The 13,562-nt window shown below is 45.3% G+C and overlaps 1 protein-coding gene across 4 annotated transcripts; it reads left to right on the top strand.

The window, feature by feature from the left end:
• Positions 1-2,052: 2,052 nt before the first annotated feature.
• LOC113078831 (sterol regulatory element-binding protein 2-like) lies at positions 2,053-12,671 on the top strand. 4 transcript variants are annotated; one of them, XM_026251143.1, is made up of 20 exons: positions 2,053-2,266; positions 4,721-4,935; positions 5,904-6,042; positions 6,114-6,259; positions 6,345-6,497; positions 7,322-7,582; positions 7,660-7,774; positions 8,330-8,481; positions 8,885-9,083; positions 9,172-9,347; positions 9,426-9,675; positions 9,765-9,931; positions 10,000-10,171; positions 10,252-10,357; positions 10,507-10,616; positions 10,691-10,823; positions 10,932-11,094; positions 11,199-11,375; positions 11,451-11,547; positions 11,707-12,671. In XM_026251143.1, exons 1-20 carry the CDS (start codon positions 2,188-2,190, stop codon positions 11,922-11,924), a joined length of 3,228 nt encoding a protein of 1,075 aa, XP_026106928.1. In that variant the 5' UTR covers positions 2,053-2,187; the 3' UTR covers positions 11,925-12,671. The 4 variants fall into 4 exon arrangements, with proteins under 4 accessions (XP_026106928.1, XP_026106929.1, XP_026106930.1 ...); XM_026251144.1 differs by having other exon boundaries at positions 6,345-6,491; XM_026251145.1 differs by having other exon boundaries at positions 6,114-6,253.
• Positions 12,672-13,562: the final 891 nt, after the last annotated feature.

Below are 13,562 nucleotides of genomic sequence, written 5' to 3' on the forward strand. Positions count from 1 at the left end.
GGAGCCTCCACGATGGGCAGCGGATCGGTGGCAGGAAGCGCAATAGTAGCGGCGGCAACCAGTAACAGCGCGATGGCTCTGGGAGTGGCGACAGACAGGCAGCATTTTGGGAGGATCGGTGGGAGCGCTAGCAGGAACAGAGGCTGCGGGAACAAGAGAAGCTGCGCTGGAAGCTATGCAGCAGGTGGGCGTGGTCGGCGCTGCAGTGGTGGGCGTGGCTGCAGGAGTGGGTGGCACTATGGGGGGGGTCAGCGTTGGGGGCGGTGCTACAGGGAGGAGCAATAACTGCTGGTGAAACGGTTGCATCAAATGCGGTGGTGGCTGTGGGTAACGGCAGCGTGGGAACAACCTTACGCATCTTGAGCACCGTCAGCGAGATCGGAAGAGCGGCGACAGGAATCACGCTGGCCGGAGGACTGGTGATCCGAGTGATGAAAGAGAAAGTTCGGTCCACTACAGGAAACAGCTACACTGAATGCAGCTCCTACGAGATCCACTGGAACAAGTGAGCGATGCAGACACAGCGTTTGCTCACTGATGTTTACGTCTGCGCTGCATTGCGTTACGAGCACAGTGAGAAGTTTTTACTGCAGTGAGTGGATTACTAAACATTTATTAAAGAAAGTTTATTTAATGTGTTTTGAATTTTTTACCAGTTTTTACTTGTTAATAGAAACCTGCGCAGTCTTATTCAGTTACGAAGCTCATTTACAGTTGAACATGCTGTTTACTGAACAAACGTGCTCTTTAAACTGACCTGCTCAGTATTGCTGTGTGTTTAAATGGATCCTGACGTGTGTGTGATGAATGAGTTTGGACTGTTTTCTGAAGCTGTTGAACAAAAATAAACACATATGAATTATTCCAGACTTGTTTTGATTTATGACACAGCACCTCAGTCTCATATTTGCTATTATTTCATCAACCAAAGTCATAAGTATGTTTAATGTGACAATATTGTGAGATTTACATTAGTTATTTAACTACAGAGGAAACACAAAGTAATTATTTTTTTCATTATTACATAATATTACAGTTATATTTCACATGTAATAGAGAATACCGTTACAATAGCAGTTTAGCTTAAATGATTAAACATAAAAAAAACATTTATATTCACATTCATATATTATTATATGTTAAGTAATAAAAATAGTTTATTTTACTGTCAGAAACTCAGGAATCATCTGCTTTTCCCCCTTAGCTGTATTTTATTAAGCCAATCATGTTTTTTTACATATTTCATTTCAGTTGTGGTATTTTGATGTATTTTCAAGATAAACACATTTTATATTTCCTGACACAAAGCAGTTTTGAAAGGACTATGTTTAGTAGGGTTATTATGCATTATAACACAGAAAACAACAGAAGCTAAGCTATTGTATACATTCTTTTAAAATAGGTAATCCATTACTAATATAATAATAAAAAAAGATCTTCTAAATGTCATTCACGTCCTGTTGAAGGACTTTTATTTTTTGCATGGTAGGTTATCAAATTGACATTATGTTTAATGATTAGTTGTCAAAAGGTTAAGGTTAAGGTTAAGGAAATAAAAGCATGCAGGGAATAGCATATTTAAAATAGGAACTAGTTGTGTGTCATAGTTTATCCTAATCTGACAACTTACTACAAAAGAAAGTCAGTTTGACAGTATAACAATACAAACTTGGCAGGAGTATACTTTAAACAGCAGTCAACATTTGAAGTGGATCAAAACCTAAAACAATACCCGTTCTTGTCTTAGAACAGCTTCAAATGTTGACTAATGATGATGATGATGATGATGTTACTTCAACAACAACGACGCTCTTCTTCAGTCATATTTACATATTCATCTGACCGCTCACCGCCTGCTCATTAAATATTCATTAGCAGTGTCCATTCACTCGGAGCGGCCTGGGCGGGGTTTACTCGGAGGGGCGGGTCAAATGCAAAAGAGCAAAGCGCCTCTGCTCATCGACGTACAATCAGGCCACGCTCAAGCGAGCTCTCTGATTGGTCAACAGCGCCTGATATTCCGAATGCCGTCGCCGAGCCAGAGCCAATCAGAGGAGCGAACGCTGCTTGCGAATGACGTCAAAGCCGGAGTACAAGATGGCTCCGTTCAGTCGGTAAGCGAGCGATCGAGAGTCACCTGAACCGAGCGATCCGAGTCCGTGATCCCGAGAGGCGAGCAGCGCGAGGATGGACCCCGCCGAGTTCATGGAGACCATGGACCCGAGCCTGTCCGAGCTGGGCGAGTTCACGCTGGGGGACATCGACGGTGAGCGAGGAAGATGAGGAGGAGGAGGAGGAGGAGGATGCTCATGAACAAATAAACAACACCGATGCGCTGATCCTGCAGATCAATAAGCGTGTTCGATCAGATCAGAGATCGGTCATATTATGTGCTCAGCTGTCTGTAGAAACAAGCCTTATAAACTCATAATACATTGTTATTTATTATGGATATTTACTCATAATACATTCAGCATCCAGCTTCAGCTTATATAGTTTAGTTATAGTTAGAGAAACTAGAGTAGGTTTAGTGTGGACTGATGTCATGATGACACACTTGTGTCCCCTAGTAAGTGATTCATCACCGGTATTAATGATCATATATGTGTCAGTTTGAACATCACTGTTATTAATTAAGCAATGTAGCGTAATAACATCGGTGTTGTTATTGCTTTTTGTTGTTATTAATGTGTCTGTATTGTTGTTATTAGTGCTATTTAGTGGAATTGTTGTTAGCGTGTTATTGGTGGTTGTTTTATTGTTTTTTTTTTTTTAAGTAGTGTTATTGGTGTTTGCTATTGGTGTTTGTTATTGTTAGTCTGAGTGTTGTTGTTCTTAGTGTTTTAGTAGTGTTGCTGGTGTCTGTTATTGTTGTTATTGGTGTTTTTAGTAGTGTTGCTGGTGTCTGTTATTGTTGTTATTGGTGTTTTTAGTAGTGTTACTGGTGTTTGTTATTGTTGTTATTGGTGTTTTAGTAGTGTTATTGGTGTTTGTTATTGTTGTTATTGGTGTTTTAGTAGTGTTATTGGTGTTTGTTATTGTTGTTATTGGTGTTTTAGTAGTGTTGCTGGTGTTTGTTATTGTTGTTATTGGTGTTTTTAGTAGTGTTACTGGTGTTTGTTATTGTTGTTATTGGTGTTTTTAGTAGTGTTACTGGTGTTTGTTACTGTTAGTCTGAGTGTTGTTGTTATTGGTGTTTTTAGTAGTGTTATTGGTGTTTGTTATTGTTGTTATTGGTGTTTTTAGTAGTGTTACTGGTGTTTGTTACTGTTAGTCTGAGTGTTGTTGTTATTGGTGTTTTTAGTAGTGTTACTGGTGTTTGTTATTGTTGTTATTGGTGTTTTAGTAGTGTTATTGGTGTTTGTTATTGTTGTTATTGGTGTTTTTAGTAGTGTTACTGGTGTTTGTTACTGTTAGTCTGAGTGTTGTTGTTATTGGTGTTTTTAGTAGTGTTATTGGTGTTTGTTATTGTTGTTATTGGTGTTTTTAGTAGTGTTATTGGTGTTTGCTATTGTTAGTCTGAGTGTTGTTGTTCTTAGTGTTTTTAGTAGTGTTACTGGTGTTTGTTATTGTTGTTATTGGTGTTTTTGGTAGTGTTTTTGGTGTAAGTCTGAGAGTAGTGTTATTTGTGCTGTTGTTGATGTTCTTGTTAGTGTGGCTGTTGTTGTTATTGGGGTTTTTAGTATTATTGTTGTTGTTGTCAGTCGTTGTGTGTCTCATAGTGATCTTCTCTGTCAACACATGAGAGCAACAGACAGACAGTTAGTCTAATGATGTCTAACACCGCATGGGTTTATAGATTAGAGTCATGTGGGACTCTCCTGCTCCATCAGCTCAGATCCTGCAGGACTGAGAGTCTGGTGTTGATCTGCAGCAGTGTGATTCTGGATCTCCAACAGTGAAGAGCACGTTACATAAAGAGCATTAGCTGCTCATCAGTGTCTCAAACTGATCTGCATTATTCAGTCGTATCTCATTCATGTTTAGATGTAGTTTCCTGCTTTTGAAATCGGTCACTGTCGTGGCATTACTGGTTGGTTTTGTCCGGTGCGAGCAGAGACCGGTTTCTTCTGCCACAGGTGTGACTGTATCAGTTATTATTACTGTAATAACACCATAAACCAGTGAAACTGACACACCGCTGTCTGATACAAGTGTGTGTTATCAGTCTTTATCTCTCAGCTCTGACCTTCTTCTCATTATCAAAGGTCAGGGTCAGTATTTGCTGCCGGACTTTGGTTGACCTTTTTCTAAGCCCAACCCCTTTCAAATGTATACAGCGTCCTGAAATGATAAACTGGATGTCCGTGAGTGTGATTATCAGTGGTTTGTGATGTGACGTGATGAACACTGATTGCTGCTGCTTTGAAGGTCAGTTTGTTTGATTGACCCTGACAGGATCTGCTCATCAACAAACGCACCGCTGTACGCTTACTGTTCTTTTTAGGAGTGCTTGTTCAGTCAAAAATTTAGGAGCACCTACTCATTTTATTAAAAAAAAATCACTTTATAAAAACTTAGCCTTTCCATTATGAGGCGATGGAAATTTGTTTTTACTTTTGTAATGGCATTTTTTCAAATTTATTTGAAGTGTCATATTTCTGTGAAATTGAAAAAAATTATAATATAAAATTCTAATTAAAATGACCAGGAGTTATTAATCTCGTTCATATTCAGACATCAATCTTCACATCTGTGTGTGTTTGTGTGTGTCATTCAGAGATGCTGCAGTTCGTCAGTAATCAGGTGGATTTCCCGGATCTCTTTGAGGATCAGATGGGGGGCGGTGCCGTGGCTCCTGTGAAGCCCCTCCCACAGACTGCTCCCAGCACCATACTGACGCCCCCACACACGCCCATACAGACCAGCAGCCAGACGCAAACACAGACACGCACACCGCCGCTGCTACAGCCACGACCACAGCCCATCACACAGGTCAGCTTAACCACACCCCTCACACTCTGACTGCACCTTCTTACACTCTGACCACACCCCTCACTCTCTGACTGCACCCTCTTACACTCTGACCGCACCCTCTCACTCTCTGAACGCACCCTCTTACACTCTGACCGCACCCTCTCACTCTCTGACCGCACCCTCTCACTCTCTGAACGCACCCTCTTACACTCTGACCGCACCCTCTTACACTCTGACAGCACCCTCTCACTCTCTGACCGCACCCTCTCACTCTCTGAACGCACCCTCTTACACTCTGACCGCACCCCCTCACTCTCTGACCACACCCTCTCACACTCTGACCACACCCTCTCACACTCTGACCACACCCTCTCACACTCTGACCACACCCCCTCACACTCTGACCACACCCCTCACTCTCTGACCGCACCCTCTTACACTCTGACCGCACCCTCTCACTCTCTGACCAAACCCTCTTACACTCTAAACACAGGTTGTTACACACGACTGCAGCCCATCACCTGGGTGAACCTGACCACACCCCCTCACACTCTGACCACACCCTCTCACTCTCTGACCAAACCCTCTCACTCTCTGACCAAACCCTCTCACACTCTGACCACACCCTCTCACTCTCTGACCGCACCCTCTCACTCTCTGACCACACCCTCTCACTCTCTGACCACACCCTCTCACTCTCTGACCGCACCCTCTCACTCTCTGACTGCACCCTCTCACTCTCTGACCGCACCCTCTCACTCTCTGACCGCACCCTCTCACTCTCTGACCAAACCCTCTCACTCTCTGACCACACCCCCTCACTCTCTGACCACACCCTCTTACACTCTGACCAAACCCTCTCACTCTCTGACCACACCCCCTCACTCTCTGACCACACCTCATTTTTCACCTGGATTCTGTGATGTCGCCTGTGTTTGGTTTGACTCGGTCACTCCTCACGCTGTGCTCTGATTGGCTGGCAGCAGCAGGTGCAGACGCAGACGTTCCCCATGCAGACGCTGGCACAGCCGCAGACGGTGATGATCACGCCGAACCCCACGCAGACACACAGATTCTTCCAGAACCAGGTGATCTGCCAGCAGAACCCCAGCGCCGGCTTCCAGGGTGAGACTCGCACACGCTCACACACACTACACACACACACACACTCGCTCACACAGCTGTGTCTCTCTCAGTCCTCCAGCCGCAGATGCAGAGCATCATGACATCACCACAGGTCCAACAGATGACCATCCAGCACCAGCGGCTGCTGACTCCGTCCGGTCAGACCTTCCAGACACTGTCCACCGCGCCGGTCCACACTGTATCACAGCAGGTGCCTGTACGTCTCACACACACACACTGCAGACTGTTGTTACTGTGCTGTGTGATGTCATGTGTGACGCTGCGCTCTGATTGGCTGACAGGTGCTGCTGCATCAGCCACAGATCCTGAAGACAGACTCTCTGGTTCTGACCACGCTCAAACCGGACGGGACGCAGGTGCTGTCGACCGTGCAGAACACACCGGGTATCACCACGCTCACGGCACCCATCCAGACCACCTCGCTGCAGGTCCCTGTACGTCACACACACACACACACACACACACACACACACTGACAGAACTATCACAGAGCAGTTTCATTTACTAATGCAGGAGAGGTGGGAAAAATGTGTCATTTTCTGACAAATGTTAAACTTAGAATTAGTAAAAGATTAGTAAAGATTTAAAATATTATTAAATAATGGTATGTCATTTTACTCAAGGAGGTTTGTTTTTATGATTATTTTTAAAACAGCTTTTGTAACTTATGTTTAAAAAAAATATATATATTTTAAATTAACATTTTACTATTAAATTTCATTAAATGTTTCAATGATTATCTATCAATGATTTAAAAAATTCTGTAAAAGGTTTAGATTTTCTAATAAATAATAATTTCATATTTTTAGAGATGCATATATTTTAATTTAATTATAATTATAATCATTATGATCATTTTAATTTCTGCTCTATTTGCTATGAAATTACCCTTTTCTGTTAATATGGTGTTAAATAAGAAATTATTATATTATTATTATTATTGTATTTAAAGAATATTAATTGTAAACATATTAAAATCAAAGTATATCTATATATATTTATATATATAATATCTCATTTAATATCTCATTAGTATATTAATACAAATCTTAAACCTTTGTAAGAAAATAACTTTTTATTTTATTTTTCTGATCATTTGGTGTAAAATCAGACATACTCATGCATTTTAATAAAAAAAATAAAACACACACACACACACATATATATTTTTTACTATTTTTATCCATCCATCTAAATCCCTTTCATGTCAGAATATGGTTTTGTTTATGGTTCTGAATATCTTCACTCTCTTTCACAGACATTGATGAGCAGCAACATTCTGACCACCGTTCCCATGGTGATGGGAGGCAGAGACAAGCTGCCAATCAAACAGCTCTCCTCAGGCACCGCCCACACAGGGGGCGTGGAGCAGGGCGTGGCCATTACCGCTGGAACGGGAGGAGTCGTGAAGGAGGGCGAGAAACGAACGACACACAACATCATCGAGAAACGCTACCGATCGTCCATCAACGACAAGATCCTGGAGCTGCGCGACCTCGTGATGGGCAGCGACGCCAAGGTGAGTGCGCCGCACTGCATGCTGGGACATGTGGAGCTCAGGTGACGCTCTGACGGTCTGTTTGATGTGATTGACAGATGCACAAGTCTGGGATTCTGCGTAAAGCCATCGACTACATCAAATACCTGCAGCAGGTGAACCACAAGCTCCGGCAGGAGAACCTGACGCTCAAGATGGCCAATCACAAGAACCGTGAGAGTCACATCACATCAAATTCAGCTTTGTTTGTTTCTTAAATTCACTGTTTCATTGTATTTAATTGTAATTTATTACAGTTTTAACAATAGTAAGTCCCTAGGAAATCATATTTTTTCCCCTCCAAATTCCTTTTTCTAAAATTCAAATTTACTTTTATAAAGAATCCAATTTCATTATAAATGTAAATTCATCAAATTATATAAATTTAATTTTAATACTCATAAGATTCACATTGGATTCGTGTTAATGATTTAATACAAATGTATTATTAAAAATGATGGATAACAAATGTATAAGACTGAACAATTTAATTAATATTCATCAAATCAAATGCTGAGTAATGAGAGCTGTAGTAATGAAGATTTAAAATTATTATTTTTATTATTATTTAATATTATTATACATGTAATATTAATACATTTTTACTAATATGCGTATTGCAATTTGACTGATTAATTTAACATTCCTACTTTTGCGATATTAATTTCTAAATGTAATAAGTAATGTATAAAATGAATTCTCATTTGTGCATCTCATCTCTTCTCATAGAGTCAGTGTGTCTCTCTGATGATGTGGCTCTGAAGCCAGAGATGGCCTTCATCTCTCCTCCTCCGTCAGATTCGGGCTCCAGCTCCCCCCCTCAGCTCTCACCCTTCTGCATCGACTCGGAGCCGTGCAGCCCCCTACAGGAGCACGAGATGGTGAGAGACACAGACTCCGCCCCCTCACTCCATATTAAACTCAGAGCACAGACTCCGCCCCCTCATATCATATTAAACTCAGAGCACAGACTCCACCCCCTCACATCATATTAAACTCAGAGCACAGACTCCGCCCCCTCACATCATATTAAACTCAGAGCACAGACTCCGCCCCCTCATATCATATTAAACTCAGAGCACAGACTCCACCCCCTCACATCATATTAAACTCAGAGCACAGACTCCGCCCCCTCATATCATATTAAACTCAGAGCACAGACTCCACCCCCTCACTTCATATTTACATTAGGGTAAAGTCTCCAACCCCTCACTTTATATTCAAACCAGAGCGCGGGTGTCCATCTGATCCGCATGCCTGTGTGTGTGTGTGTGTGTGTTTCAGGTGAAGAGCGAGCCGGACCTGTCGTCGTCAGTGGGAGTGCTGGACCGCTCGCGTCTGCTGCTCTGCACGCTCACCTTCCTCTGTGTGTCGCTCAACCCTCTTCCGTCTCTGCTGGGGTCCGAGGACAGCGCCGGGATGACGGCCACGCATGGGTCCTCGCGCTCGCTCTTCTCTCTGCCCGCGCAGACGCAGAGCTTCGGTGAGTCACGTGACCCGCTCACACAGTCGTCACACGACTGCTCGACCTGCTCTGATGCTAATGTCACGTGTGTCCCTCCATCTGTCAGGGGCGTGGCTGTGGTGCGTGTTGCCGTGGCTCCTGGTGTGGGTCCTGAGTGGAGTGGGCGTGGTCTGGGGGTGTGTCCGTGTGCTGTACCTGTGGGAGCCGGTCACGCCCCTTCACTCACCCACCTCAGTGCGCTTCTGGAGGCACAAGAAACAGGCCGACCTGCAGCTGTACCGGGTAAACTCACACACACACACACACTCAAGCACACTCTGTAGAGCTGAAGATGATGTGTTGTGTGTGTGTGTGTCTCAGGGAGATTATGCCGCAGCCACGGTCAGTCTCCACACCTGTCTGTCCGTCTTGTCCAGAGTGCTGCCCTCCTCCACCCTCGACATCATCTGCTCGCTCTCCTGGAACCTGATTCGCTACAGCCTGCGGAAACCCGCCCCCCTGGGCTGGCTGGTGCGTCTGGTTGGAGGGAGACACGAGGGGGAGGAGTCACAGACCAGCTCACGCGATGCAGCACTGGTGTATCACCAACTCAGCCAGCTGCAGCTCACAGGTGTGTGTGTGTGTGTGTGTGTGTGTGAGAGAGAGTGTGTGGGTCTGTGTGTGTGTGTTATGATATGAGTGTGTGTGTGTGTGTGTTAGGTAAGCTGGATCAGCGGCCGCTCTGGGGTGTGTGTGTGTCTCTGAGCGCTGTGAATCTGAGCAAGAGCGCGGAGGGGAAGATGCCGGTCGCTCAGCAGATCCAGATCTTAGTGACAGCAGCCATCAGTCTGAGAGCAGCGCTGGGGAAACACCTCACCTGTCTGCCCGTGAGCACGACACACACACACACACACACTGATCTAAACACCTCACACACCTGCTGTCTGTGCCTCAGGGTTACCTGCTGAGCTGCGCCGAGGCTCTGGCCTGTCAGTCAGACTCTAAGCTCCTCCCAGACTGCCTGCGCTGGATCTTCACGCCGCTGGGCCGCCAGTTCTTCCTGAGCTGTGATTGGTCAGTGAGGGCGGAGAGCAGCGAGCAGATCTTCACATCTAAGAGAGATGAAGGTAAGCCTGAGCGACCGATGGATGGGCGTCTGAGCGTCCGGACGCAGGACTGACGTGTGTGTGTGTGTGTGTGTCTCTAGCGGATCCCATCGCGCAGCTGCACCGCTGCTTCTGTGAGAAGCTCCTGGAGAGAGCCGTGCACACACTGATCGAGCCGCAGAGCAGCAAACGAGCAGAGGACGCTGGGTAAAACACACACACCTGTTCACATAAACACACGTAAAAACACTCAGGTTCCACAACTAACTACAACAGCAGGTGGAATGAAATAAATCTGATCGCAGTTCTTCTGATTCTTAAATTGTAAAAGTGTGTTCCTGTCATGTCTGCTGCAGGGAGTTCACTGGTGTTCTGGAGTTCCTGCAGCTGCTGAACAGCTGTACTGAAGACTCCGCCCCCTCCACCGCCCCCTTCCCTGCGCTGGCCAATCAGAGCTCCACACCAGGTGTGTGTCACTGCCTCTGTGTGTGTGTGTTGATGTGTCCTCACATGCTGACGGGTTGTCTCTCGTCTCTGCAGTCAGGGACCCTGTGTGCCGCTGGTGGGCGTCGGTGCTGAAGGCTGCGGTTCATTGGCTGCAGGGTGATGATGCGTCGGTGAGGTCACTGCTGGCGGAGGCGGAGCGAATGCCCAGAGCGCTGCACACACTGGAGTGAGTGTTCACCCGTCAGAGTGTGTGTTCATGCCCGTGATGCTCCAGTCTAACCGTGTGTGTGTGTGTGTGTGTGTGTGTGTGTGTGTGTGTGTGTGTGTGTGTCAGTCACCCGCTGCCGAGGGCCGTGCTAGCTCTGTGTAAGGCTGTGCAGATGAGTGTGTGTCCACAGAAGGGCGAGGGGGTCGTCAGCTGCCTCAGTCACTGCCAGCGCTCCAGTGCTCACCTGCACATCAGTGTGTGTCAGTCGCACAACACCTGGCTGCACAAGGTACACACCTGTACTGCACCTGCACACTCACACACACACACACACACACACTGGACACACACTGGTGTTTCTCTTTGTCCAATCATCTTCTCTGACTCTCTCAGGGGGTGGAGCTTCTGGTGTGTGACCTCCTACTGACTCTGAGGACCAGCCTATGGCAGCGTGGAGGCGGGTCTAATGGTGAGCCAGGCCCCGCCCCCGGATCCCAATTGGCTGGATTTCAGAGGGACCTGAGCTCTCTGCGGAAGCTGGGACAGGCCCACAGACAGGCCCAGCACAAGGTGACCTTTGACCCCGGCCTGCAGCTGACCTCTGCACTTGACCTCCACATGTTAACAGTCTGTGTATGATTTTAGCTGTTCCTGCACGAGACGACAGTCCGACTGATGGCAGGAGCCAGTCCCACACGCACACACCAGCTGCTGCGACACCGAACACACAACTACAGCACAGGTAAACACACACACACACACACACACACACACACATTCTCTCTCTCTAGCACACACACACACACACACACACACACACACACACACACACACACACACACACTCTACAGCTGCTGCTGTGTGTTCAGTATGTTGTGCTGACGCTGTGTTTGCGCTGCAGACGGTGTCTGTGCTCCGGGCGAGCGTGAGAGGGCTCATGCTATCCTGCTAGCGTGTCGTCACCTGCCTCTGCCCCTGCTGACCCCACCGGGTCACCGCGCTCGCCTGCTGGCCGAGGCCAAGCGCACGCTGGAGCGAGTGGGAGACCGCAGATCCCTGCAGGACTGTCAGCAGATACTGCTGCGGCTCGGAGGAGGAACCACCATCACGGCCTCATAACACACATACAGATAACACACACACACACACACACTGCTGCGGCTCGGAGGAGGAACCACCATCACGGCCACATAACACACACACACACACACACACTTACTGAGTCTTCTTCAGCGGTATGTTAGTCATGATTATGTTCATTCTGAACACACACACACACACAAACACACAGACAGTTCAATCAGATCTACTGCAACAGCTAGTAAATAAACTGTTTGCGTATCTGTAGCTACCTCACACACACACACACACACACACACACTCACACAAGTATGTTGTACAGAACTGTCTTAAAGACCAAAGTCTTCTAGCGCTGGACACATGAGGGTATTATCTAATTATTATTTCACATGACGACCTTAACACTTCATCGTGTGTAATAACTTCAGGTTCCGTTTCTGATGTGTTTGTTTTATTTTGCGTTGGTAGGTTTTTTCTATCTTTATTCTTTTATTTTTGAATATATGACAGCAGGACTTTTATTATGACAGCACATGATAATAGGTAATCATAGATGGTGATGTAAAGTCACACATATCAGAAATGAGCTGTTAATGCAGAAAAAGCATTGAAAATAAGTTTTTATTATTTGCTGTTTTTAATTATTTATTTCAAAGTTTCTGGTTGTGTTTTAATATCTAACTAATAACTCTCTCTGAAGCTCCATCTCTTTCTGCTCTCACTTTATCTGAATTTCTGCATTTTATGAATTGTTTTAATAAAACTGCAGATGCCTTTGAAGAACCACCTTGTGTTTGTGTGCAGTTCATTAAATTATGATGTTTCATTAACAAGGTTCAGGTGGAGCACAATCCGATTATCAGTTGGAGCTCATTAAAAGATTACTTTACCCCAACTAAATTTGATTTGCGCACCCTCAAGTCATCCTAGATGCATATGACTTTCTTCTTTTTTTAGACAAATAAAATCAGAGTTATATTAAAAAACATCCTGGCCCATCCATGTTTTATAATTGGAGTGGATGGTAGCCCAAAATTTTGAGTCAAATCCATAATAAAAATGAAAACAATCCATTATAAAAGAAGTCCACACAGCTCCAATGCGCGTAATAAATGCTTCGCAAAGTGATGTGCTTTTGTAAAGAAAGTAATCCATATTTACAACTTTATAAACCTTAAAGGGGGGGTGAAATGCTCGTTTTCACTCAATATCCTGTTAATCTTGAGTACCTATAGAGTAGTACTGCATCCTTCATAACTCCAAAAAGTCTTTAGTTTTATTATATTCATAAGAGAAAGATAGTCTGTACCGATTTTTCCCGGAAAAACACGGCCGGCTGGAGGCGTGACGTGTGGGCGGAGCTAAAGAATCACGAGCACCAGTAGGCTTTTGCGTTGAGAGCATGTGGAAGCTATGACATTATCGTTAGGGAAAAACCATCATCCAAAACAAACCATGGCTTACAGTCAGATTCAGCCGTTTATTTATGATCCAGAATCAGATCCCGAGGCTGAAACTGAACGAGAGCAGCATCAGCAACGACTCGCTCCGAGCGGGGCTCGAACCCGGGTCTCCGGCATGGGAGGGGACGCACTAACAAGGAGGCAGAGATATTTGAAGCAGTTTTACTCACCGCCTGCGGTTCCAACACACGATCGTGACCCTTTTTCATTGGGA

This window comes from Carassius auratus, unplaced genomic scaffold (genome assembly GCF_003368295.1).
Source record: "Carassius auratus strain Wakin unplaced genomic scaffold, ASM336829v1 scaf_tig00026729, whole genome shotgun sequence".
NCBI lineage: Eukaryota > Metazoa > Chordata > Actinopteri > Cypriniformes > Cyprinidae > Carassius > Carassius auratus.